Source organism: Rutilus rutilus (genome assembly GCF_951802725.1).
Source record: "Rutilus rutilus genome assembly, chromosome: 17".
In the NCBI taxonomy this organism is placed as follows: Eukaryota; Metazoa; Chordata; class Actinopteri; order Cypriniformes; family Leuciscidae; genus Rutilus; species Rutilus rutilus.
Genome location: NC_140230.1, coordinates 19,015,457 through 19,039,919, shown reverse-complemented (window position 1 = coordinate 19,039,919; position 24,463 = coordinate 19,015,457). Strand labels below are relative to the sequence as shown.

General features: G+C 38.3%; 2 protein-coding genes across 2 annotated transcripts; both read left to right on the top strand.

Annotated features, from left to right (window-relative positions):
* Positions 1-453: 453 nt before the first annotated feature.
* LOC311276385 (uncharacterized protein) lies at positions 454-16,434 on the top strand (the record flags this gene model as incomplete). The annotated part of the gene is made up of 6 exons (XM_084386021.1): positions 454-510; positions 1,499-1,828; positions 1,904-2,224; positions 4,266-4,460; positions 4,953-5,000; positions 16,325-16,434. The coding sequence occupies exons 2-6, from the start codon at positions 1,564-1,566 to the stop codon at positions 16,432-16,434; spliced, it is 939 nt and encodes a 312-aa protein (XP_084242147.1). The 5' UTR covers positions 454-510; positions 1,499-1,563.
* Positions 16,435-17,197: 763 nt separating this feature from the next.
* On the top strand, positions 17,198-22,209 carry LOC311275628 (cell adhesion molecule 2-like). The gene is made up of 7 exons (XM_084384765.1): positions 17,198-17,317; positions 17,959-18,288; positions 18,366-18,686; positions 20,730-20,792; positions 20,872-21,060; positions 21,482-21,529; positions 21,617-22,209. Exons 1-7 carry the CDS (start codon positions 17,245-17,247, stop codon positions 21,640-21,642), a joined length of 1,050 nt encoding a protein of 349 aa, XP_084240891.1. The 5' UTR covers positions 17,198-17,244; the 3' UTR covers positions 21,643-22,209.
* The last annotated feature ends 2,254 nt before the right edge of the window (positions 22,210-24,463 follow it).

Genomic DNA, 24,463 nt, shown 5'->3' with positions numbered 1-24,463 from the left:
CATGCACCAAAAGCGTTAAAATCAGTCAGGGAGGATCGGAAAATAGGGCTCCCCCGAAAGCCACTTTGTAATTCGAACCCTGGATAAAACGTCTTGTGGTTTGTGCTCATACTCAGTCGTTTTTCAGTGAGCTTCTTCAAACTGTCAATGCGATGCCATTTTTTTCACTCTTCATGTTTCCAACTTATATCTTCTAATAGCAGCTTTATGTCTAATAACAGCTTTCTAGAGCTGCAACTAAAAGATTTAAAAGTTGCTAATATGATGCAACTTTCCCCATCACATACAAAATCTCACTAAAGGCATCTAAATGAGCACATTATTAGATCTTGTTTACTTCCGCATTAAATTGTGTAACTGAAAATAACTCTGCTAAAGTAAAGTGATGTTTCCTTTGCTCATATAGAGTTCAGCTGTCCTGCAGTGAGCATCTGTATATGATGGGGAGTTTTCAGCCGTCATATTTCCAAATTCTATTTGTTCTAATAGCAGCTTTATTAGAATGCAAAGGTAAGTGCCATTAAATTACATCAAATTCCTTTAACCAACATACAAACAAAAGATATGCATAATATCAGTGTACTTTGTGTGTGTAAATGTGGCGTAGGTGTAACATGCATATGATCAGTGTCAAGTCAAGTATGTTTTATTTATATAGCACTTTTCACAGTGGACATTGTTTCAAAGCAGCTTTATAGAACAAATATTGCCGTAATAATGACTTACATGTTGTCATTCATGTTTTACATAGTGAACGTTAAGTTTGGAAATTGCTGTTAACATTTCCCTTCTTAAAGCAAGAATATGTGTAACTGAGTCCATCATGACAGTTAATAAACGTTGGTGTGCAAAGATTAAACTGCATTACTCCAGACAATACATTTTTAGAAAATGTATATAAAAGTCTAAGTAACACTTTATAAAAGGTTCCATTAGTTAACATTAGTTTACTTACGCAGTTAACATGAACTATAACAATAAACAATACCTCATTTATTAATAATATTAATTTGATTTAATAAGTTAATTTTAGTTAATTAATTTCAACATTTACAAACACATTCTTAAAATCAAAAGATGTACTGTATCTTTTAATATTATTCATTGGACCTGAGCTGACATGACATAACAATAAACATTTTTATTTTTATTTTTATTAAGAAACGTTAACAAAAACTGTGACAAATAATGATCATTGTTAGTTGATAATGCATTAACTAACATTAACAAATGGGACAAATTAACAAATTTCCAAAGTCTATTTATGAATTTAATATTTTTGTACACTAACTTTCAAAATGATAATTTCAGGAAATACTGACAGTAGTTCATTGGGTTGTGAATTTTTTGGTTCTCATTTCAGACAATGTATTAATATACATTTAGAGGTAAAACCAGTTGGTGAACAGTATGCTGTAGTGTTTATTACTGTAAACGCTGTGGTTTCCATGTCTCGGCTCTCTCATTATGTCTTGTTTTGCTCTTTATTTCCTTTTAGTGGCGACACAGAGACCCTGCGAGCAGGTCCATCAGTTGAACATAAACTATGTTCAGGGCGACAATATGTCTATTTCTTGCCTAACCACAACCCACCCGCTGGAGTCTCTGACAGTGAAACTACGCAGAACCGACCCGGTTCAACACATCCTAAAATATTCAGACAACTCTCCAGCATTAGAACATCAGAGATGGTCTGTGAGAAATGATGCTGGAAGTGTTACACTTTACCTGAAAGACATCAGTTTATCTGATCAAGGTCGTTATGAATGTGAAGTCTACAAAGATTGGGACTGCCTTAATGCAACTCGTTTTAATCTGAGGGTCAAAGGTGAGAATGCTAATTTCTGAAACAAGCAATTAACTGCCAGGAAACCTGTTGTAATAAATGTTTATCTGGTTTCAGAGTGTAAAACTTTGGATTCTGTCCATGCGACTCCAGACTCTTCAGTGTTGCTGCCATGCTCTGAACATCCTCTACAATACAGAACTGATCAAGTAACTTGGAAAATCTTTCATGGTCACCAATCAACAGAAATAGCCCAATATCACCCTCCACACAAGCCCTCAAACAGCACAGAGAGAGACCCGAGGCCTCTGTATGAGAGAGCGAGAAAACTAGGGAATGGATCTCTGCTTATAAGGGATGCAGTAAACACTGATGGATCATGGTATCAGTGCAGAGTGAGTGAAAAAACCTGCTATGAGGTGAAGCTGGTCGTGAAAGGTGTGTTTTCAATGCAGTACTTCTAACCCTAAAGTCTCAGACTCTTTGACATACATTCACCTTTTACACAATTTTAAGTTAAACTATGCAATTAAAATGTGAGATGTGGCAATGGGTTAGTCAAAAAAAAAAATTTGGACTACAGTTATAAATATGGTGAAATATGCTTGGGTTAAGGTTTAGATTAAAATGAAGTCATGTTGTGGTGATTAGATGTTTATATATGATTATATATGTGGTTATAATATCTGTTTAGTAATACAGTATGTGAATCTTTTAGAAGGTTAATGTCTTTATACCAGCTGGAAAATGTGGGTTAACATTTTTAGTAGTCTTCACATGTTATACAATTTTATTGCATTTCATAGAGTAAAAATTGCGTTCAGACACTTTAAATTTTTTCACATTTTGTTGTGGTTCGGCCTTATGCTAAAATGCTTTAAATTCTTTCTCTTTTTTTCACATCAATCTACACTCCATACCCCATAATGTCAAAGCAGAAAACATATTTGGGTAAGACTTTATTTTGATGGTCTCCTTTAGACATTCTGTTGACTATAAGTGTAATGAGATGTGGCTGTATTAAAGCACAAGATGAAGGAGATATCTTCAGGAGACTTTTAATAGAACAATCCAAACAATAAACAGGAGAATCAACAAGGAGAAACATACCACAGGTTAACTAAAGCTTGACAAAGAACAGATAGAAACTGAGGGCGTATATACATGGGGGAAAAAGGGAGATAACAAGACTGATTAACAAGACACACCTGAACTAATTAACTGATTAGAATATTTACAGACTAACTTTGCAAATACATGTCAACTTATTCTATTACCCCTACCCCCAATTCTCTCTAATGTGAGTTAGACATGTAGATGAAACATTACGTATCTAAAGGGGACCATCAAAATAGAGTCCAGTTTCTACACATTGATTGTAAATCTGTGGCAAATTGATTGGACATGATTTTATAACTTTATTTAAAAGGAAAAAACTGAAATATCACACTGACATGAATATTCAGACCCTTTTTATGACATTTGAAATTTACCTTAGATGCATCCCATTTCTCTGGATCATCTTTGAGATTTTCTACACATTGATTGGAGTAAATCTGTTTATCCATGATTTGTAAAGACACACATCTGTCTGTATAAAGTCTAGCAGTTGAACATGCATATCAGAGCAAAAATCAGAGGTCAAATAGGTCAGAAGTACTGCCTGCAGAGCTCAGAAACAGGATTGTGCTGAGACACAGATCTGAGGAAGATTACACAAAGTCTGAATCTGATCTGAAGGTTCCCAAGAGCACAGAGACCTTCAGAATTCTTAAATAGAGGTTTGGGACAACATGGACTCTTCCTATAGCAGGCAGTTCAGCAATTCCATCCCAAAAAGTGTGGTGGTGGTAGCATCATGTTGTGGGGTTTTTTTTATTGTTTTTTTATTTCTATGGCAATGACTGAGGAACTGGTCAGGGTAGAAGGAAAACGTCTCGGTTACGTCTGTAACCCTCGTTCCCTGAGTTCAGGGAACGGAGACGTGTCGTCCCAATTCGTCAGGGAACTCCCCCGACGACACGTCGGAGTTCCCAGGACGAAAGGGAACTAAATGCAACAAAATACAGAGATATCCTTAATGAAAGCAGTTGTGGCCTTATGGTTAGAGAGTCAGACTTGTAACCCGAAAGTTGTGGGTTTGATTCACAATACTGGCAGGAAACGACTGAGGTCCCCTTTAGCAATTCAGTTTTATTATTTTTGATAAATTTGCATAGATATCACAAAACTGTTTATCAATGTCATTATGAGATATGGACTATAGATTGATGTGAGAAAAGAGGAAATAAAGAATTTTAGCATGAGGCAAAAACAACAAATGTGGGGGAAAATAAAATGATATGAAACACTTTCCAAAATATCATTAGCCATAGGCAAGACAAGTGCCTAGATTGAAGGGTGATAAAAATAACCTAATCAAACTGATCCATATGATGATGTTAATTTTGCCCATTTTTTTTTTTTTTTTTTTTTTTAGAGATCACAGCTGTTTCAACCTCAGCTTACAGTCCTGTTGTCCAGACTGAAGGCAACATTGATGCGAGTGCAGAAGTGACAACTAATCTGACAGCAGTAGTGATGGTCACAATAGTGTCTCTGTGTGTCCTCGTATCACTGATCATCAGTGTGATTCTTTATTTCAAAAAACGAAGGAGCAATATCAACAGCCAAAGTAAGTCCACAACTGGGGTCCTGAAAAGTTGAACACTGTTGAATTGTTCTTGAACAGCATTTTTCAAACCATGGTAATGGCTTATTGGAAATTGGAGAGAAAGTGATTTTTTCACAGGAACATAAATGCATTGGTATATTGTAATATTTGTTATTTACTCAACTCTACCGACCAGTTTTTCAAACAAAAACTACACTGCTTAACCAGCTAAACTTTTTTAAATTAATGAAATTAATATTCTTTATGCAGTTGTAAGATGTGTTGTTACTACTGTATGTCATTATGTCAGAAAGGGAAAGCAACCTGAACTAAATGTACAGTATATATATATTTTAATGTTTTAAGTTGAGTGTATTGCAATGAGATATGAAATACAGCCCATATGCCATCATGCTGGTGAGAGTTGATAGATGACTTAACTGTAACCTTTATGCTTTATGATGGTAGAAGTTGATCAGATGGTATAAAAGTACTTATTTCTGTATCTTGTAGTTGAATTGAACTGCAGGCATTCTGCATATTATTCAGAAATTACTGGAGGTAAGTGACATTCATGGTAAATCCTTACAAAATATGTACAATACGTGTATTTGTGAAGTGTATATTTAGTAAAAGTCTTTCTCTTGCAGGGTTGGATGTCCCATTGTATTCTTTAGTTCAACGTACTTGAATCATGACCCACTATAGGTTACTACAACACAATAATCATTAAATTGTAATCATATAATAAATAGAATAATCATTAAATTAAATAATTCATATTGCTGTATGTTGCTTGTATTGCCATTTTTGCATTGCAGAGTTTCATAGAATTTATTATCTCACTTCAAAGCATTGACACATAAATGCAATATATGCATACATCTGAAAATGTGCATGATTAAATTTTTTGACTAAATTCATTTTTTAACATTATCTCACAACAGTTGGTGTGAACAAAAAGAAACTCCTGCATGCAAACCAGATGATCATATAATGCTGTGAAATTAAATGCTGTTTTTATTTTTATTTTATTTCTATTTTTAGTCCGAGTGTAATGCCTCTGGCAAATTTTTATAAATGATTTAGTATTACAATGAAAATTGTTTTTCGATGTATCATTTTACCAAATAAATTTAAATGTATACACAATTATATAACATTTTATAGCCACGGGCAGCTATAGAAGATCTTGCCGTATGGGACTGCTATGAACAGACCTTAATAGACTCTGTAGTATTACAAGTCTGTAAAATAATGTACTGTGTTAATATAAATGTCCCAAAACTTAACAGAAAATGTACTGCCATTTATTAACGTACATACATTAAGCACATCAAAATTGGTAAATGGAAGCTCAAACTGTCACATGTTCTTGTCTGTATGAGTTCTTGTCTGTATGAGTTCTCGTTAGTATATGGTTTCTGATTAGTTAATCTTCGTCCAGCTGTTCCTCACTCAAAAAAATTATATGTTGGCTTTAATTAATTTTTTTATGTCAACAGGTTCCACATAACTGGGTTAAGTTAAACTAACATAATTTGTTAATGTAACTTCAACATCATGGAATTAAGTCATTTTAAGCGACCCAATTTAAGTAGTCTCAAAGAGAATTTTTAAAGGCTTCCTGACATGATTCAGGAGTTTCAGGTGTATCCATTAATATTTCATTTATTTTTGTGACACATAATTAAATTGATAAATTACAGCTAACTATTTGCTAGCAATAGCACATGTTATCATCTTAAATGCTAAGATTTACATGCTCTTTCAACCAAAGCAGTTGTAAGTAACAAAATCAGTCCACAGCCAAACAAAATGCTCCACTCTTCTCCACAATGCCACACTGTAATTTAAATGGTTCTAATAATTCCAATGTAATTGACCATTAAACACAATTACACACTATCAAGTCTTCCCCTTTTCTCATTTTCTCAAAAAACATAAAATAACACTTAATTTTAACATTTATTCTCTCTTAATTCAACCATTTGCAAAGCATGCTGGGAACTAACAAGCACCATCCAGTTTCAGTTAATGTAACACAAATCATTCATGTAATCCAACACAAACGGATTAAGTAAACTTAAATTTTATATATATTTAAGCAGATTGAACACAATCAAATTAATTTAGGGCAAAATGGCAGTTGGCGTCGCACTATACTGCCACCCTCTGGATGTAAGAATTTTTTACTTAACATAAATGGTTTGTGTTTAGACAACGCGTTTGTAGAGTTAAGTTGAGACATAATTACGTGGACCTTAATAGAAAAAATCATTTAAAGTCAACAAACACAATTATTATAAGTAAACTGAATATAAATATATTATGTCAAGTGCACAACCTTCCTTGTTCATTTTTTTGAGTGCTGTTTAGTGTCCTCATTCACCATGTGTATTTATACTCCCTGTTAATCCTTGTGAGTAATTGTTTGTGTGTGCGTGTTACACACGTTGTTACTTTCTATCACCTGTCTTTGGATTAAACCTCGTTTATATTGTGAATTGGCCTTTGTCTGTCTTCTTCGTGTGACAAAAATAACTGACCTCTCAAAAATGAGAAAATTAAAAAGAAAGAGAGAGACTCACCAGCGATGTGAACAGGAAGTATCTGGGAAACTTGGCCTGGATGCTCCGGAATGGCGGCCTCTCCCTTACAGCCAGCGAGCCCGAGACACCCACCGAGGTCAGTTCTGAACCAGAGCTGAATGACATCAAAAACTCAGAAACTACTCATGCTGACCAGTCCTCGACCAGTCCATCCCCGAGCCAGGAGCGGACCTACACTGTTAGACATTTCAAGGGCTTTTTACAGTAACATACTGGCTACACTGTACTTCTTGAAAGAATTTATAGAATAGTTAATTGCTGTTAAAAAAGAAGACTTGACAGAGTTGTGATGCATTTTTATACATATGCATATGAGACACAAATGAAAACAGTTTGGTAGAATGACTCGCAACTTATTCCAATTATTAATTAATTCATATCATTAATATTTATTTTCAAATTAAGTTTTGACCAGAATGCGCTCTCGTTATTGTAAATTGGTTTCTCCTATAAAGATGATTCCAATTGGGTGCAAGTCCCCACTTTTAAAGCATGTTGTGTCATTTAGGCATTACGTTTAAATGATTCAAGACAACCTGGATAGATCTGTCTTTAAATGTAAATTTTCATCATGACGAGTTCGTCATTTTTGCCACAACAAGTAGTATGAGATGTTTTGGTTGTGGTGAAACAGGGCATCTTATCCTTGCTTGTCCATGTAAATTGAATAAGCCTGATAAAAATCATACTTGGTTACCTAACGTAACCTCGGTTCTCTCTAGAAGAGGGAACGAGTATTGCGTAAGTTGCTTACGCCTCGGGTAAAGTCATCTTTTCTCGAGATATGAAGCCAAAAATTATCCTTAATTTTGTATTTATTGTCAACGCAGTGTAGCAGCTAGCAGACCTAGAGCAAGCTATCAAGCGCGCTCATTGGCTGCCCTGCGGCAACTGCAGCAGCCTACCACTGAGCCCTGCGGGACGTCACAGCCCGCCAGAATGGGGGTGACTTAGCGTATAAAAGGACGGGCTTGGGGGCTGCTTACCTGGTTTTCAATGACTGAAGCGAGATCAGCTCGTGGCGCGAGCACGGCAGGTTACGCAATACTCGTTCCCTCTTCTGTCGGAGAGAACCGAGGTTACGTTACGTAACCGAGTACGTTCTCTTACGAGAGGTTCTCTCGTATTTCATAAGTTGCTTACGCTACGGGAACCCCTTGTCAACGCCGTGCGCGCCAAGCATCCACCACATAAGTCCCAGGGGAGGCCTGGGGGACACAGATAAGTGGGAATAAGGCGGCCAACAGAGTGGGCCAGCACATGTACATAATCACACAGTAGGTGCAGCCAGTCCGTACTGAAAGAATATCAACCCTCATAGTGCAGCTCGACCAGGAGAGCTAAATCAAGTGAAAGTAGCCTGCACACGAACAATCTGGGCAGAACATACACACGACTTAGACTGACAAAAGTCTAGCCTGCAAGGTGGGAACTTCCAGGTTATAAAACCTAACAAATGTAGAGGGGGAGGCCCAGCCTGCCGCCATACAAATGTCATGAATAGAAATCCCGCTGGACCAAGCCCACGATGAGGCCATGCCTCTGGTGGAATGGGCCCTGACGCCCAGAGGGCACTGCAGGTCTTTAGACGCATAAGCTGCCGCAATAGCGTCCACTATCCATCTGGACAGACTGTGTTTCGAGGCGGCGAGACCCTTGGTGCGCCCACCAAATGAAACAAAAAGCTGCTCCGAGCGCCTGAAGGCGGCAGAGCACGAGATGTAAACTCTCAACGCCCTGACAGGGCAGAGGAGGTTACCGTCGACCTCGCTACCGGATGCCGGTAAAGCCGATAGAGGAATGACCTGCGCTCTGAAGGGAGTGCCAATCACCTTGGGGACATAACCATGTCTCGGTTTGAGAATGACTTTAGAGTCATTAGGTCCAAACTCGAGACACGCGGCGTTAACAGATAACGCGTGTAGGTCACCCACGCGTTTGACTGATGACAGGGCTATCAGAAACGCGGTTTTGAGCGAAAGGTATTTCAGATCCACGGTCTTTAAAGGTTCAAAGGGATGTGCTTTCAGGGCCTCCAGGACCAAAGAAAGATCCCAAATAGGAACCGACGGGGGCCGCGGGGGATTCATCCTCCTGGCTCCTCTAAGGAAGTGGATGATGAGCTCATTCCTTCCTATTGACTGGCCGCGCGTTGACTCTGCGAACGCTGCAATAGCCGCAACATACACTTTGAGCGTGGAGGGGGACCTGCCCATATCCAGCAGCTCTTGAAGGAGTGGTTGTTGGGCTGTTAATTTATCTCCTGTATAATGACTGGGGGTTGTATTAGGCAGGTTATGGTTAGGTTATAAGGTCTGGCTGCTCGTTATAGTTTTTCTTAACAGTGAGTGTGGTGAAAGATGATCCTTTGTGTAAACAGTGCTTTAACGTAGTAGCAGTTAACTGTGTGTGCGTGTCACTCCTGGCTTGGTTTATTGTGTTATGCTGTTTGATCCTGTGTGCCTTTTGTCATCTGTTTATGGCTATTCAGCCCTTTTCTCATGAAAGTGTGATCATGTGTGTGATGTGATTTGTACACAAGTGTAGAATTGCTAGTAGTACGTCTACCTGCGTTAGAGTAACTGTGACCTTAGGACTTCCCTCCCCTCTAGAGGGCGTTAGATCTTCCAAACTGGTTTTGAAGCAGTAGTGTTTAATTGCTTATGCATATTTATACTTAACTAGCTGCTATCCCTAGATTTTCCACATTGGTTTATAGCAGCAGTGTATAGCTGCACATATGTAGTCTATGTACTTGCTGCACCTATCCACATTGGTAATGCTGTGATTGTAGACCAAATATGGACGTTACTAACCTCCCTGCCTAGGCATGCATATATCCTATATATTGTGTGTGTTTTATATGCATTTAAAGATTGTTATATACCCTTTGTCTCTTGTTGCTGTACCTCAAGGGTCAACAATAAAATGTCCTGCTCCCATTACACATACTTCGATGACGTCATGCAAAGTGAACAAGAATGTGGTTGCCTAGTTACGCACACCGCACTGTTAACAAAACATTTTACATTTCATTCATTCTTATATGTCCAATATAATTTTATTTACTATTCCCATCTTTTTTTCCTCATCGTTTTTTCCACAATACATTTACAATGTGTTCTACCAAATTGAGGAGTGAAGCAGGGCGTCGTCGTAGATCAACCAAATGCAGGTCGTTTGTGAGGCGGCTGGTTCTGACGTTCATGTGCAATGTGTGTAACGAAAGCTACTTATTTTCTGAGTTAAAATATTTAAAGTTTATAGTATAACTATTGTTTAACGTATTTTATACTTATGTATAATACTCAAAAATACCCAGATGAAAATGAGCCATGCTTTTACTATAGTAAAAGTGTAGTAACCATGTTTCTTTGGTTGGACTGATAAAGTTAACATTTGTACAGCCACAGTATTACTACAAATAAGTCAGTGTGGTTAAATATAACTTTAATTAGGGTTAAACATTTGAATTCTTAAAAACTGAGGGCGCATCTCCGCTGCTGCATCCGGCTGCCATGTTTACATCACCACCATCACCAGAAAGCTCCTCCCTCCCGCACACAATGGGTTGTGGGCAATATTAGCCGTTAGAGTGTGCATTGATCTGCACTTCGAATTCTAACCGGAAATTGTAGACCATCCGGGTATCTTTGGAATACTCATTTCAACATACTACGATTTGGGACGTACTAATTCTAGTTATAGAAATATAATATAAAAATATAGATCCAAGATGGCGGCGCGAGTACATCGCGAGGCTCGCGGTCTCTCCAGATTCTGTAATTTAGCAGTATTTTTCTTGCTCATTTCGGGTCTGTTCGTCCAGAACAGTTGTGCCTTAACATCGTACACCCAAGGTGAGCTTTTGGATATTGGTTTGCGAATTTCCGACAGTTTTATGGACAACCTTCGACTCCTTCCTGAGATCGCCAGATCACCCGAGGCTATGCACTCTGCCCGGCCGGGCGGAAGTGCTCGCAGGCGCCGGCGAGATCGTAAACAAAGGCGGGGGAAGCGCGGAGGACTAAGAGCTAAGCTAAAGCTAACACCACACCGGCTCTCCTTATCCAGCATTTTCCTTGCCAATGTACGGTCGCTGTTGAACAAAATGGAGGAGATTCGACTCAACATCACATACAGCAAGAGACTTTTGAACTGTAATGTTCTAATTTTCACGGAAACATGGTTAAACAGCGGAATACCGGACAACGCTATTGAGCTAGCGGGACGCCATACATTCCGGGCGGATAGAACATTAGATGGCTCCGGTAAGACCAGAGGTGGTGGATTGTGCATTTACATTAACAAAGCTTGGTGCACAAACTCTGCTATTGTTGGGAGACATTGTTCAGCTAACCTTGAGTTTCTCATGGTTAAATGTAGACCGTTTTATCTACCGCGGGAGTTCACTTCCACTATTATAACTGCAGCCTATATTCCCCCGGATGCTGATGCCAAGTTTGCTATGAAAGAACTTCACGCAGCCATCAGTAAACAACAGACCGTTCACCCGGAAGCTGCGTTTATTGTTGCGGGTGATTTTAATCATTCAAACTTAAAGTCAGTGCTACCGAAATTTCACCAGCATGTTTCCTGTCACACCAGAGGAAACAAAACCTTAGACCATGTTTACACAAACATGGCTGAAGCTTACGTCGCGACACCCCTCCCCCACTTGGGACAGTCAGATCACCTTTCTTTGTTCCTCACCCCCAAATATGCACCTCTGATCAATCGCGTGAAGCCATCAATGAAGACCATCAAGGTGTGGCCTGCGGGGGCAGATTTCTCACTCCAGGAAAGGTTTCTACACACAGACTGGAGTATGTTTGCTTCTCAAGCCACCAGTGGCTCTCACACGGACATTGACTGCTACACCTCCTCTGTACTGGATTATATTAATACCACCATTGACAGTGTTACAACCCAGAAGCAGATCACCACATACCCAAATCAGAAGCCATGGATGAACAGGGAAGTGCGACTCCTATTGAAGACACGCAATACTGCCTTCAGATCAGGAGATGCACAAGCCTATAGTACATCCAGAGCAAATCTGAAAAGGGGCATCAAAGAGGCCAAGCACTGCTACAAGCTTAAGATAGAGGGACACTTTTCCAACGCTGACCCTCGGCGCATGTGGCAGGGCATTCAGGCCATCAGTGACTACAAACCCTCTCACTCCACCCCCGCAGCCACTGATGTCAACTTCCTGAACGAGCTAAATGACTTTTATGCTCGCTTTGAAAGAGACAACAGAGAAACTGCCACCAAGCTCAAATCCTCAGCTGACCACCCACCGATCACACTCTCCTCCACAGATGTCTGCAATGCACTGAGCAGGATCAGCGCGCACAAGGCTGCTGGACCAGACAACATCCCTGGACGCGTACTCAGGGCATGTGCGGAGCAGCTCGCTGGGGTTTTTACAGACATTTTCAACCTGTCTCTTGCCCAAGCAGCTGTACCAACATGCTTTAAATGCACTTCCATTGTGCCAGTGCCAAAACACTCCAGCCCGAAGTGCCTTAATGACTACCGCCCTGTAGCACTCACACCCATCGTAATGAAGTGCTTTGAGCGGCTGGTCCTGGCACACCTAAAAGACTCTCTACCATCCACATTGGACTCACACCAGTTTGCCTACCGTAGCAATAGGAGCACAGAGGATGCAGTCTCCATGGCACTGCACTCTGTGCTCACACATCTGGACAATAAGAACACTTATGCACGCATGCTGTTTGTTGACTTCAGCTCAGCATTCAACACTGTCATCCCAACTAAGTTAATAGCCAAACTTGGAGACCTGGGCTTCAACACCTCCATGTGCAACTGGATTTTGGACTTCTTGACCAACAGACCCCAGAATGTTCGATCAGGCTCCAACTGCTCCACATCCATCACACTCAACACTGGTGTACCACAGGGCTGTGTGCTAAGCCCGTTCCTCTACTCCCTCTTCACCTCCGACTGCAAGCCTGTGTACGGATCTAATTCCATCGTCAAGTTTGCGGACGACACTACGGTGATTGGTCTCATCAGCAACAACGATGAGACTGCCTATAGGGAGGAGATCAAGCACCTGGCCACATGGTGCACCGAAAATAACCAGCTCCTCAACACCACCAAAACGAAGGAGCTCATCGTGGACTTCAGGAAAGTGTCAAGAGGCACACACGACACCATCCACATCAATGGAATGGCTGTTGAGCGTGTCTCCAGTTTCAAGTTCCTGGGGATCCACATCTCGGCGGACATGACCTGGACAACCAACACCTCCAGCCTGGTCAAGAAGGCTCACCAGCGCCTTTTCTTCCTGAGGACACTGAGGAAGAATCAGCTTTCCTCCACTATCCTGGTGAACTTCTATCGCTGTGCAATAGAAAGCATCCTGACCAACTGTGCTACAGTGTGGTATGGGAGCTGTTCTGTTGCAGAGCGCAAGGCACTGCAGCGGGTGGTGAAAACCGCCCAGCGCATCACTGGGACTCCACTACCTGCCATCGAGCACATCCAGAGGAAACGCTGTCTGCATCGAGCTCGCAGCATCCTTAAGGACTCCTCTCACCCAGCCCACAGACTGTTTTCTCTCCTGCCCTCCGGCAGGCGTTTCAGGTGCCTCCGGACCAGGACCAGCAGACTAAAGAACAGTTTTTTCCCCAGAGCTGTCTCTTTATTAAACTCTAACCCTCATTGATCCCACTCCCCTCATATACTGATTGACTCTCCTCTCCCTCCTCACACCTGCCTCCATTTTGTTATTTGCAATACTATAATGTTCATTTGCACTGCTGATTGTTATTACAGTAACAACTGTTTACATATGCATCTTGCACTACTACCTTGACTGGAATATGCTCAATTTGCACTGCCGACTGTTTATTTACAGTACCGACTGTTTATATATACATTGCAATATCGTACCTTAACTGTAATATGCAATTACTTTCCACTGCACTTTCACTCGGATAGCTTCTGTCCAAACTTTATTTGCACTACTTTAAATCCATTGTTATACTGCTCATTAGCCTAACTTATACATATATCTATTTGTTAAATTCTGTTTATAGTATTAGCCATCTGTATATTATGCTCACATTCTGTTTATAGTAACAGCCATCTGTATATATATTCATAGTACATATCTATCTGTAAAATTCTGTTTATAGTAACAGCCATCTGTATATATATTCATAGTACATATCTATCTGTAAACATTCTGTTTATAGTAATAGCCATCTGTATATTATTATATTCAGTACATATCTAGCTGTAAACTCTGTTCACAGTAATAGTTATCTGTATATTATATTCATAGGACAATCTATCTGTAAATTTTTGTTTATAATAGTATTCAACTCTATATTTATTCAGTACATATCCATGTTCTGCACTTATGAACCACTGTATATCCTGCACTTGCTGCTATTGCACTTCTGGTTAGACCTAAACTGCATTTCGTTGCCTTGTACCTGTACTTGTGTAATGACAATAAAGTTGAATCTAATCTAATCTAATCTAATCTAGTTTTGCATACTATTTAGGATGGATATATGCGAATTGGGACTCAGCCACAGTGTTCAACACAATGATGTGTAAACGCATGAATAAATAATTGACAATACTTTCTGCATCCGCTAATCTAAAGTGTAAACTATTCATCACTTGTAAATGTGTTACACATCATTCGTAGATAACATTAGTAGATCTTATGCCTTATTGATTCTTGAAGTGGTAATCTACGAATGATGTGTAACACATTTACAAGTGATGAATAGTTTACACTTTAGATTAAGGGATGCAGAAAGTGTTGTAAATGATTTATTCATGCGTTTACACATCATCTATACAGGTGTTGAACACTGTAGTGTGTACAGTGTAAGTGCTGTCTGGTGAGGGTGCAGCTGTCTTCTCTGAAACACATGGAATCTTTAACCACTGTGCACCTGATGTGAGCAAAACATACAAAAAAAGTAACATCATTTATTAAACATTTATGAAATGCATAGTCATGTTTTGTGAATTATTAGATAATCATTAACTAATCAATTGTAAATGACTTATAACTGAATCTACAAAACATACATAAAATAATGAACATATTACTTATTAATCATTCATGAACGCATAGTCATGTTTCATAAATGAGTTAATCATTTACTAATCACTTGTAAATTACTTGTAACGGAATTTACAAAACATACATAAAATGTTAGCATATCACTTGCTAATCATTTATGAATGTTTTGTAAATGATTAGTTTCTCATTAACTAACCACTTACAAATGACTTACAACTGAACGTTATAAAGTGTTAGCGAAATGGGAACCACTGACTCTTCACATCCTCATCCTTCGGAAGTGTTTACAAAGAGAATTTGCTTTTGCAGAGTAGAAAACAGTGTCTTCTTGACATGTTGCATTATGCAAATTTGTTACATTGTTACGCATGTAAGTTTTCGTAAGACTGGGATTACTGATGACTTGTTTATGCAATTCAGAATCGATTCTTTTGTTTTTTTTTGAGATAGAGAGAACTTCATTCATCGTGCACTTTGATCTTTAAAACTTTGCAGACCCTTTACATTGACAAACAGCTATAGTACACACTGCATGGAAAAGTAATATCTGAAAAGCACAATGGGGCACTTTAACAGAAACTGCCAATATAGGTAAATTAATCAACCGCATTTCATTTTGTGATTGCAGAATTTAAGAACTGTTCTTTAACAAACAAAAAAAAAAAAAAAATTATGGTAAAAAACAAAAACAAATTTAGTTTACATCTTGATTGTATGTTTTTTTTTAGCAAAGTTAGTTATGTTAGATTTGTTTTAACAATATTATTCATATTCATTAAATTAATAATCATATATAAATTTTAATACTTTTCATTCTGTGGCCTGCTTGGAAGTTTGCTGAGGCCCCCTAGTAGGCCCTGGAGCTGTAAGGAGGATAAACAACATAGCCTTGGCTATTGTCTGGTATCCATTGCTAGTGCCTCTGCAATATTATCTCAGAGGCTCTTAGAGAGCAGCCTACTGAAGGGAGCATACAAGGTCCTAAAAACCTCACCTATCAGTAATTCCACCTGAGTGTTCTGAGAAAGACCACAGACCAGGAGTAGACAGCTACTTGTTTCTCTATAATGCAGTCCACCTCTTCTCTTTCCCAGCTACAACCTTCAGTATTGCTACGCATCTAATTTCTTGAAAATCATTTGTTATGCATCCAAAAAGGTATGTATCCATGTTCTATGACTCTGTGTCAGTGTTTCGCGACAATGTCAGGCCCTGTCCCAAATGGCATCCTGAACACTCGTGGTCTTCCTACGAGTCCGAACTTTCGGGACATAACGCCGCTTTGACTGTCGGGAAGTAGTCTGCTGCGGAGTTCGCATCAGTGCGGGCTCAGCAAAAGTGCGCATTGAGGGTGCATATTGACCGCAAAGGGGGTCCTCGCGAGCGCCTTTCTGAATCCTAAAATGACAAATGGGACACCCTACGGTCTCATGGCCTTAACGGGCACGCTCACGCGCACGCGGCAGCCATTTTAAGTCCACAATACCGAAAGTGCATATGAAGTGTGCCATTTGGGACAGGGCCTCAGTGGCACATGCCAATGAAGACTGGATGTGCCACCGGATGTGTCACTAAGCATAGCGACAGGGACCATTGGCTTCTGTGCGTCAGGTGCCATGTCACTTAATGTTAAAACCTCTACTGGAGATTTCTCTGCAGTTGTTTTACATTGTAAAAAAATATATTAAAAAAATAAACATAATGCTGAATATCCATTCACACCATTCTACAGGCAAGCATATACCATAAGCTATTATCCCCCAAAATGCAGATTCGTCATGTGACAACTTCTTTCGCAAATGAGATTGGGGGAGGCATTAAGAAATTTGATTTGATTTATTAATTTATTTACAAAATAACAATTTAAAATGTATTAAAATTACTTCATTATTTGCATATTTACTTTTGAGTTGAAAATATTATTAATTAAACATATTTAGTCAAGTATTTCAGTCGCTAGGAGGGGTGGGCAGCCCCCCCAACAAGCTGCGCCCATGATCTGGACTCTTACTTCTGCATTAAATGAGTAACTGAAAATAGCTTTGCGAAAGTGAAGTGATGTGGCCTTTGCTCATATAGAGTTCAGCTGTCCTGCAGTGAGCATCTGTGTATGATGGGGAGTTTTCAGTCGTCATATTTCCAATTTCTATATCTTCTAATAGCAGCTTTATTAGAATGCAAAGGTAAGTGTCATTATATGAAATCAAATTCCTTTATCCAACATACAAACTAGGTATACGCAAAATATCAATGCAGTTTGGGTGTGTAAACATGGCGGTATGACATGCATATGATCAGTGTCAAGTGTGTTTTATAGCACTTTTCACAGTGGACATTGTTTCAAAAGCAACTTTATAGAAAAATACTGCAGTATTAGTAATAATTTGGAAATTTCTGTTAAGATATTTAAATTTGTATAAATATATGTAACCATTTCCTATTTGAAAGCAAGAAGAAAATCATCTATTTCATAATATATAATTTAACCCCCACTTTTAATTCGTTTACTTCAATGAAAGGTTAGTTTTTTACAAAAAAAAAAAATTATGAAAGATCAAAAGGATAAACAATGCAGATTTATTTTTACAGCCATATTTGATCATATTTACCAGGGGTGCCAATACACTGACATTCAAAAGAATCATTTCAGAAAATACTGACAGTAGTTCATCGGGTTGTGAATTTTCTTTCTCATTTCGTAAAATTTACATTTAGAGGCAGAGCCACTCGGTAGAAAGTAAATGCTGTATATTTCTGTAAATGCTGTGGTTTCCATGTCTCGGCTCTCTCGTTATGTCTTGTTTTGCTCTTTTTTTCCTTTTAGTGGTGACACAGAGACCCTGCGAGCACGTCCATCGGTCGAACATAAACTATGTTCAGGGTGACAATATGTCTATTTCTTGCCTAACCACAACCCACCCGCTGGAGTCTCTGACAGTGAAACTACGCAGAACCGACCCGGTTCAACACATCCTAAAGTATTCAGACAACTTTCCAGCATTAGAGCATCAGAGATGGTCTGTGAGAAATGATGCTGGAAGTGTTACACTTTACCTGAAAGACATCAGTTTATCCGATAAAGGACATTATGAATGTCAGGTCTACAAAGATCGGGACTGCCTTAATGTAACTCTTTTTAACCTGAGGGTCAAAGGTGAGAATGCTAATTTCTGAAACAAGCAAATAATCCCCAGGAAACCTGTTGTGATAAATATGTTTCTCTGGTTTCAGAGTGTAAAACTTTGGATTCTGTCCATGCGACTCCAGACTCTTCAGTGTTGCTGCCATGCTCTGAACATCCTCTACAATACAGAACTGATCAAGTAACTTGGAAAATCTTTCATGGTCATCAATCAACAGAAATAGACCAATATCGCCCTCCACACAAGCCCTCAAACAGCACAGAGAGAGACCCGAGGCCTCTGTATGACAGAGCGAGAATACTAGGGAATGGATCTCTGCTTATAAGGGATGCAGTAAACACTGATGGATCATGGTATCGGTGCAGAGTGAGTGAAAAAACCTGCTATGAGGTGAAGCTGGTGATGAAAGGTGTGTTTTCAATGCAATATTTCTAACCCTTTGACAGACATTGATTACATTTAAAAGATTTTCATTTAAGTTGTGCTATTAGATGTGAGTTGGGTTTTGGGTTAGTCAAAAATATTTTGTATTGATAATGGAAATAAATAGGTTGGTAAAATACTGTGTATAAATATTCTGAGGTTTAGATTAAAATTAAGTCTTGTTGTGGTGATTATTGTCAGGGTTCTGTCACCTCTGTTCTAGGTTTTTCCTGAAGCTGTTGACAGGATCCTGACACCCCGTCTATCTTGTTTCATGTCTGTGTGAGCACAAAGCTCTGTTGGGTTACTTGTGCCATGTGCTCTTCTATCTTGTAACCCCTTGTTAGTTTGTTGTTCATCTCCCTCATTATTACCTTTCCTGTTTAATCTCCTTGTCCTCTGTCCTGTGGCTGTGTGTTTAAAAACTATGTTTAGTGTTTTGTTTTCCAGTCATGTTTATTTGGTTTCTGTCGGTCAGGGGGGAGAAAAAAAAAAGAGTTACCCTGTTTTTTGTCTGCGTTTCTTTTCCCCAATGGAGTGGTTATGGTTCCTGTGTGCGTACGTGTTTAAAAAAAGAACAAAAAGCCTACATCTGATTCCGCACCATTTCTCTGTATCTGCACCTGACAGATTACAGCATGAGTTCACAGTGTCTCTTTGGTAATATACTGTAATAATTGTGAATGTGTGCATGTTTAAACAAGCTTGTGCAAAGTTAATGTTTTATATTAGCTGGAAAATGTGGCTTAACATTTGTATTATTGTCTAAATATGTTCTAAAATGTGATACTTTTCATACTGTAGAAATAATTTTTGTAAGGCAAGGCAGGCAAGGCAAGTTTATTTATATAGCACATTTCATACACAATGGCAATTCAAAGTGCTTTACATAGAAGAAATTAAAATAATAAAAAGAAATAAGAATAAAAAATAAAAAATAAAATACAGTACAAACAGTCGGACGAACATTGGCACAGTGCTCATTCAGTAAATGCATAGCTAAACAGATGTGTTTTGAGTCTGGATTTGAATGTGATTACTGTAGGAGCACGTCTGATCTCCTCTGGAAGCTGGTTCCAGCTGCGGCTGGCATAATAGCTAAAAGCGGACTCGCCATGCTTAGAGTGAACCCTTGGTATTTCTAGCTGATATGATCCTAATGATCTGAGTGATCTGTTGGGTTTATATTCAGTGAGCATATCTGCAATGTATTTAGGTCCTAGGCCATTGAATGATTTATATACCAGTAATAATACTTTAAAATCAATCCTAAATTTAACTGGGAGCCAGTGTAAAGACCTGTGGACTGGTGTGATATGTTCATATTTTCTGGTTCTGCTCAGAATCCTGGCGGCAGCGTTCTGTATGAGCTGCAACTGTCTTATGGTCTTTTTGGGAAGGCCAGTGAGGAGTCCATTACAATAATCCACCCTGCTGGTGATGAAAGCATGCACAAGTTTCTCTAAGTCTTGTCTGGAAACAAAGCATCTAATTCTTGCAATATTTTTCAGATGATAGTATGCTGATTTAGTTATTGCTTTGACATGACTACTGAAACTAAGGTCTGACTCTAGTGTCACACCAAGATTCCTGACTTGATTTTTGGTTGTTTGACCCCTAGAGTGAAGGTATGCGTTCACCTTGAGAACTTCATCTTTGTTTCCAAACGCAATGACTTCAGTTTTGTCTTTGTTTAACTGAAGAAAGTTTTGACACATCCAACTGTTGACTTCATCAATGCATTGGCACAGGGAGTCAATGGGGCTATAATCGTTGGGCGATAGGGCTAAGTAGAGCTGTGTGTCGTCTGCATAGCTGTGGTAAGCAATTTGGTTCTTTCTCATTATTTGGCTCATTGGGAGCATATACAGGTTGAACAGGAGTGGCGCAAGAATTGAGCCTTGAGGGACTCCACATGTCATGGATGTCCACTCAGACTTATGGTCTCCTATACTCACATAATAACCTCTCCCATCTAAGTATGACCTGAACCATTTTAGGACTATCCCAGAAAGTAATTTCATTATAGGTGAAGAGAAGTTTTATTCAACTGCAACATTGGAAACACTTTCCACAACATTGTTAGCCACAAGTAAGACAAGCACCTATATGTGTGTGATAAAAAAAATAACCTAATCAAACTGACTAATTTAAGTTTATCTTTTCTCTAGAGATCACAGATGTGTCAACCTCAGCATACAGTCCTGTTGTCCAGACTGAAGGCAACATTGATGCGAGTGCAGAAGTGACAACTAATCTGACAGCAGTAGTGATGGTCACAATAGTGTCTCTGTGTGTCCTTATATCACCGATTGTCTGTGTGATTCTTTATTTCAAAAAACACAATACCAACAGCCAAAGTAAGTCCACAACTGGGGTCCTGAAAAGTTTAACACTGTTTTATTGTTCTTTAACAGCATGTCTTACTATCTTATTGGAAAGAAGAGATCCTAAACATATAGTACTGTGGTCCAATCCAATCAGAAACATAGATCTGCTACACTGAACTTATATTTGTTTATTTTGCTGCTATTTTCTTTCAAATGAGTGAATTCAATTGATGTTCTTATTGCAATTGTAAGATTTGCTGTTACTGTCAGAAAGGGAAAGCAACCAATGTAAATGTATTTAGGATTTTAATGTTCTTCTGAGTGAGTTGAAATTAATTTTGGTGATGAGAGCCCTCATGTTGAAAAAAAAGGACTTTATTGTAACTTTTATGCCAAATCATGATGATAGAAGTTGATCACATGGTAAAGTACTTACTTTTGTATCTTGTAGTTGAATTGGACTGCTGGACTTCCGTATCTTATTCTGAAATTTCAGGAGGTAAGTGATATTTATGGTAAGTCCTTACAAAATATATACAACAAATGTACTTGATCAAGTGTTTTAACAAAAGTCTTTCTCTTGCAGGGTTTGATGCCCCATTCAATTCTTAGTTGAATTTAACACATGAATCATGACCTTGCAACTATTGCAGCACATGATGACTGACATAATTTTGTAAACCACTTCACAATAAATGCTATGTAGCTTGCACTGCCATATTTTTGTATGTTTTTCAAACTTCTATTAACTCACTTCATAACATGGCCACACATATAAATGCAGTATGCACACATATGCAAATATGCACATGATTCAAATAATACATTTACTCTTTTTTTTTTTTTTTTGGCCAAATGAATTTTTTTCTTTATCTTCCAACAGCTGGTGTAAACAAACAGAAGCTTCTGCATGCAAACCAGATGAGATGTATGATGATTTAAATGAATTACTGTGTTTTAATGTGCTTTTTTCTGGAGTTATTTTTTTTAACAAGTCTTTGAGAAAGTCCTCATTTAGTCATCTGTCACAAATTATATTAAAGGAGGAGAGTCAGTTATACACAACTTTTTAAATACTTTATCAATAAATGCTTTTTTAATTTTATTCTATGATGTTCTTTGAGGTCTACTTATAATGTTAGCAAGAATTTTTCATTAAAAACATCCTAATTAAGAACTAATAGGCTATTGTCTATTCAGTTTTTGAAACACTCTTTTGATCACATTTTGATAGGGGTGCCGCTTTCAAGACTTGGAAGTAAACACCCACTGCTATGATTGGGTAACGGTTTTGCATATTAAAATAATAGTATACATCCCCGCCATTACAAATGTGGAAATGTTTTGAAAACATCTGATGTTGAAAAATGGCGACCGGTGGAATTCAGCCATGTAGTACTTGGAGTTACCACAGTGAACAAAGGATAACTTGCGGTATTTTGTTTAAACAATTGATGAGTGAATGTACCATTGTTTGTCATACTGTCATTCTTATATTCACCCAATTTTTCAGTAAAGTGAAAGTAAAGTGAGTACATATTAAATGATCTGTAACAGACAAGGCAATAGTGACACTATTACTGTCGGATCCAATATAGTCAGCACAGCATCTTTTATCTTCAGTATCTCTGAAAAGCGTGCGTTGAACTGTGTCTTGTTTAAAAATTAATCTTCAGTAAAATTAAGTGAACAAACAAACAAACAGTGTCTTACTGACATGATCTGGTACTTCTTTAAAAAAAGTTCTTCCACGCTTTTTTTATGTTAGTATAACAAGGAAGGCAATGCAAAGACCACAACTTTTTCCACAACTAGGCACTGCAAAACATATTTTAAATCTCAATGCATTTATATTATTATTATTATTATTATTATTATTATGATCACTCCATTACTATCCACATATAATTTTAACAAATAAAACAATTTAAATACAACTTCAATTGTCAGTGAAATTTATAGCCATAGACTTTTAAAAGAATCTGCAGCATTTAACCCAATACACCAAACTGTTTTGTTTACCTTTATTCTTTTTTCAGCACCAACTTCTTTAATATGTTTTTATTGCAATAAACAATTTAACAGACTTCTACTTAGAGAATTGTGTTCAATCATGACTGAAGTTACTTGTAGTATTATTTCTTCTGTTATATTATATTCAACTTTATTGTCATTGAGCAAAGAATAAAGCCAATGAAATGCATTTCATTTCTAACTATAATCAAAAAGAAATAGCAGTCGTTTCCAAATAAGTGCAAGAAATATGTCAGAATATAAATGTGCGTACATACATATAAACACACACATACATAAACTGCTGTTTGGTGAGTCCATGACATGTCTAGGACAAGTTTATGTTTATTTGTTTATTTATTTGGATCCCCATTAGCTTCCACAATGTGGTTGCTAGTCTTCCTGGGGCCCATAAAAGTACTGAAACATGTATACAGTTAAAATACACAAATATAACATAGCCTACATAAATATAACAAACATATAACATAATCACATGTATACATTTATCCACATATACACATTCACGCACATACAACTTTTGAAAATGTCAGTACCTATGTGGCAGAGCGGGCGTGGTTTGACTCAAATTGCTGTAATTTCCGACTACGCCACCTGGGGAATTTCACCCCAAGAATTTAATATAACCTCTAAGCTAAGGCACACACAGGTCCCAATCACCGTTGAGTCAGAGACATAAGTAATCGTACAAAAGTATTTTATTTAAGCAACATTCATAGTTAAAAGAGGCATTGACCAGCAATCACACTCATCTCAATTGTTTAATTCTATCGTTGGCAGCAGAGGAACCTGGGCTTACCCGCAGAGGCAGTCTCGAGATATCACCCTTATGAAAATTACTCTATACACAGTGCACACACACTAATACACACTCAACGACTCATGTCAGAGAAGACCACGACACACAGTGAGGACGTCACCACCTAAATGGTCACTCGTCTGCCCCCGGGTGCCCAGGCCCTGCCAACAAACAAAAGAAAAAGACATCAAACAGTGATATGCAAAAAGAACAAAATGATAATTCCCTAATACAATAATCAAACCAAAATAAACATACAAATTCAAAAAAAGATAAATCAATTAAAGAAATAAACAGGAAAAACAACGAGGAGAAACTCAAACATATCACTGAGAACAGAATTTACTGAAAACAGTTCACTCAAGACGATTCACTCGAGACAGTTCACTCAAGACGAGTCACTCGAGACGGTTCACTCGAGACAGTTCACTCGAAACAGAACACTCAAGACAGAACAGAAGAGATAAAACAAAACAGATAAAACAGAACAGCAGCCGATGAGGAACAGAGCAAACAGCAGTTTATGATGAAGCAACGGGCAGATAATTCTCATGCAGGACGCCACTACTGTCCTTATCGCGTGCAAAACATGCTGTCCCG

Excerpts from the sequence above, each read along its gene's own strand:
- LOC311275628 (XM_084384765.1), top strand. The coding sequence starts at position 17,245 with ATGATGGGGAGTTTTCAGTCGTCATATTTCCAATTTCTATATCTTCTA. Across the intron at positions 18,289-18,365 it reads TTTTAACCTGAGGGTCAAAG|AGTGTAAAACTTTGGATTCT; the intron begins GTGAGAATGCTA and ends CTCTGGTTTCAG. Across the intron at positions 18,687-20,729 it reads GGTGAAGCTGGTGATGAAAG|GTGAAGAGAAGTTTTATTCA; the intron begins GTGTGTTTTCAA and ends ATTTCATTATAG.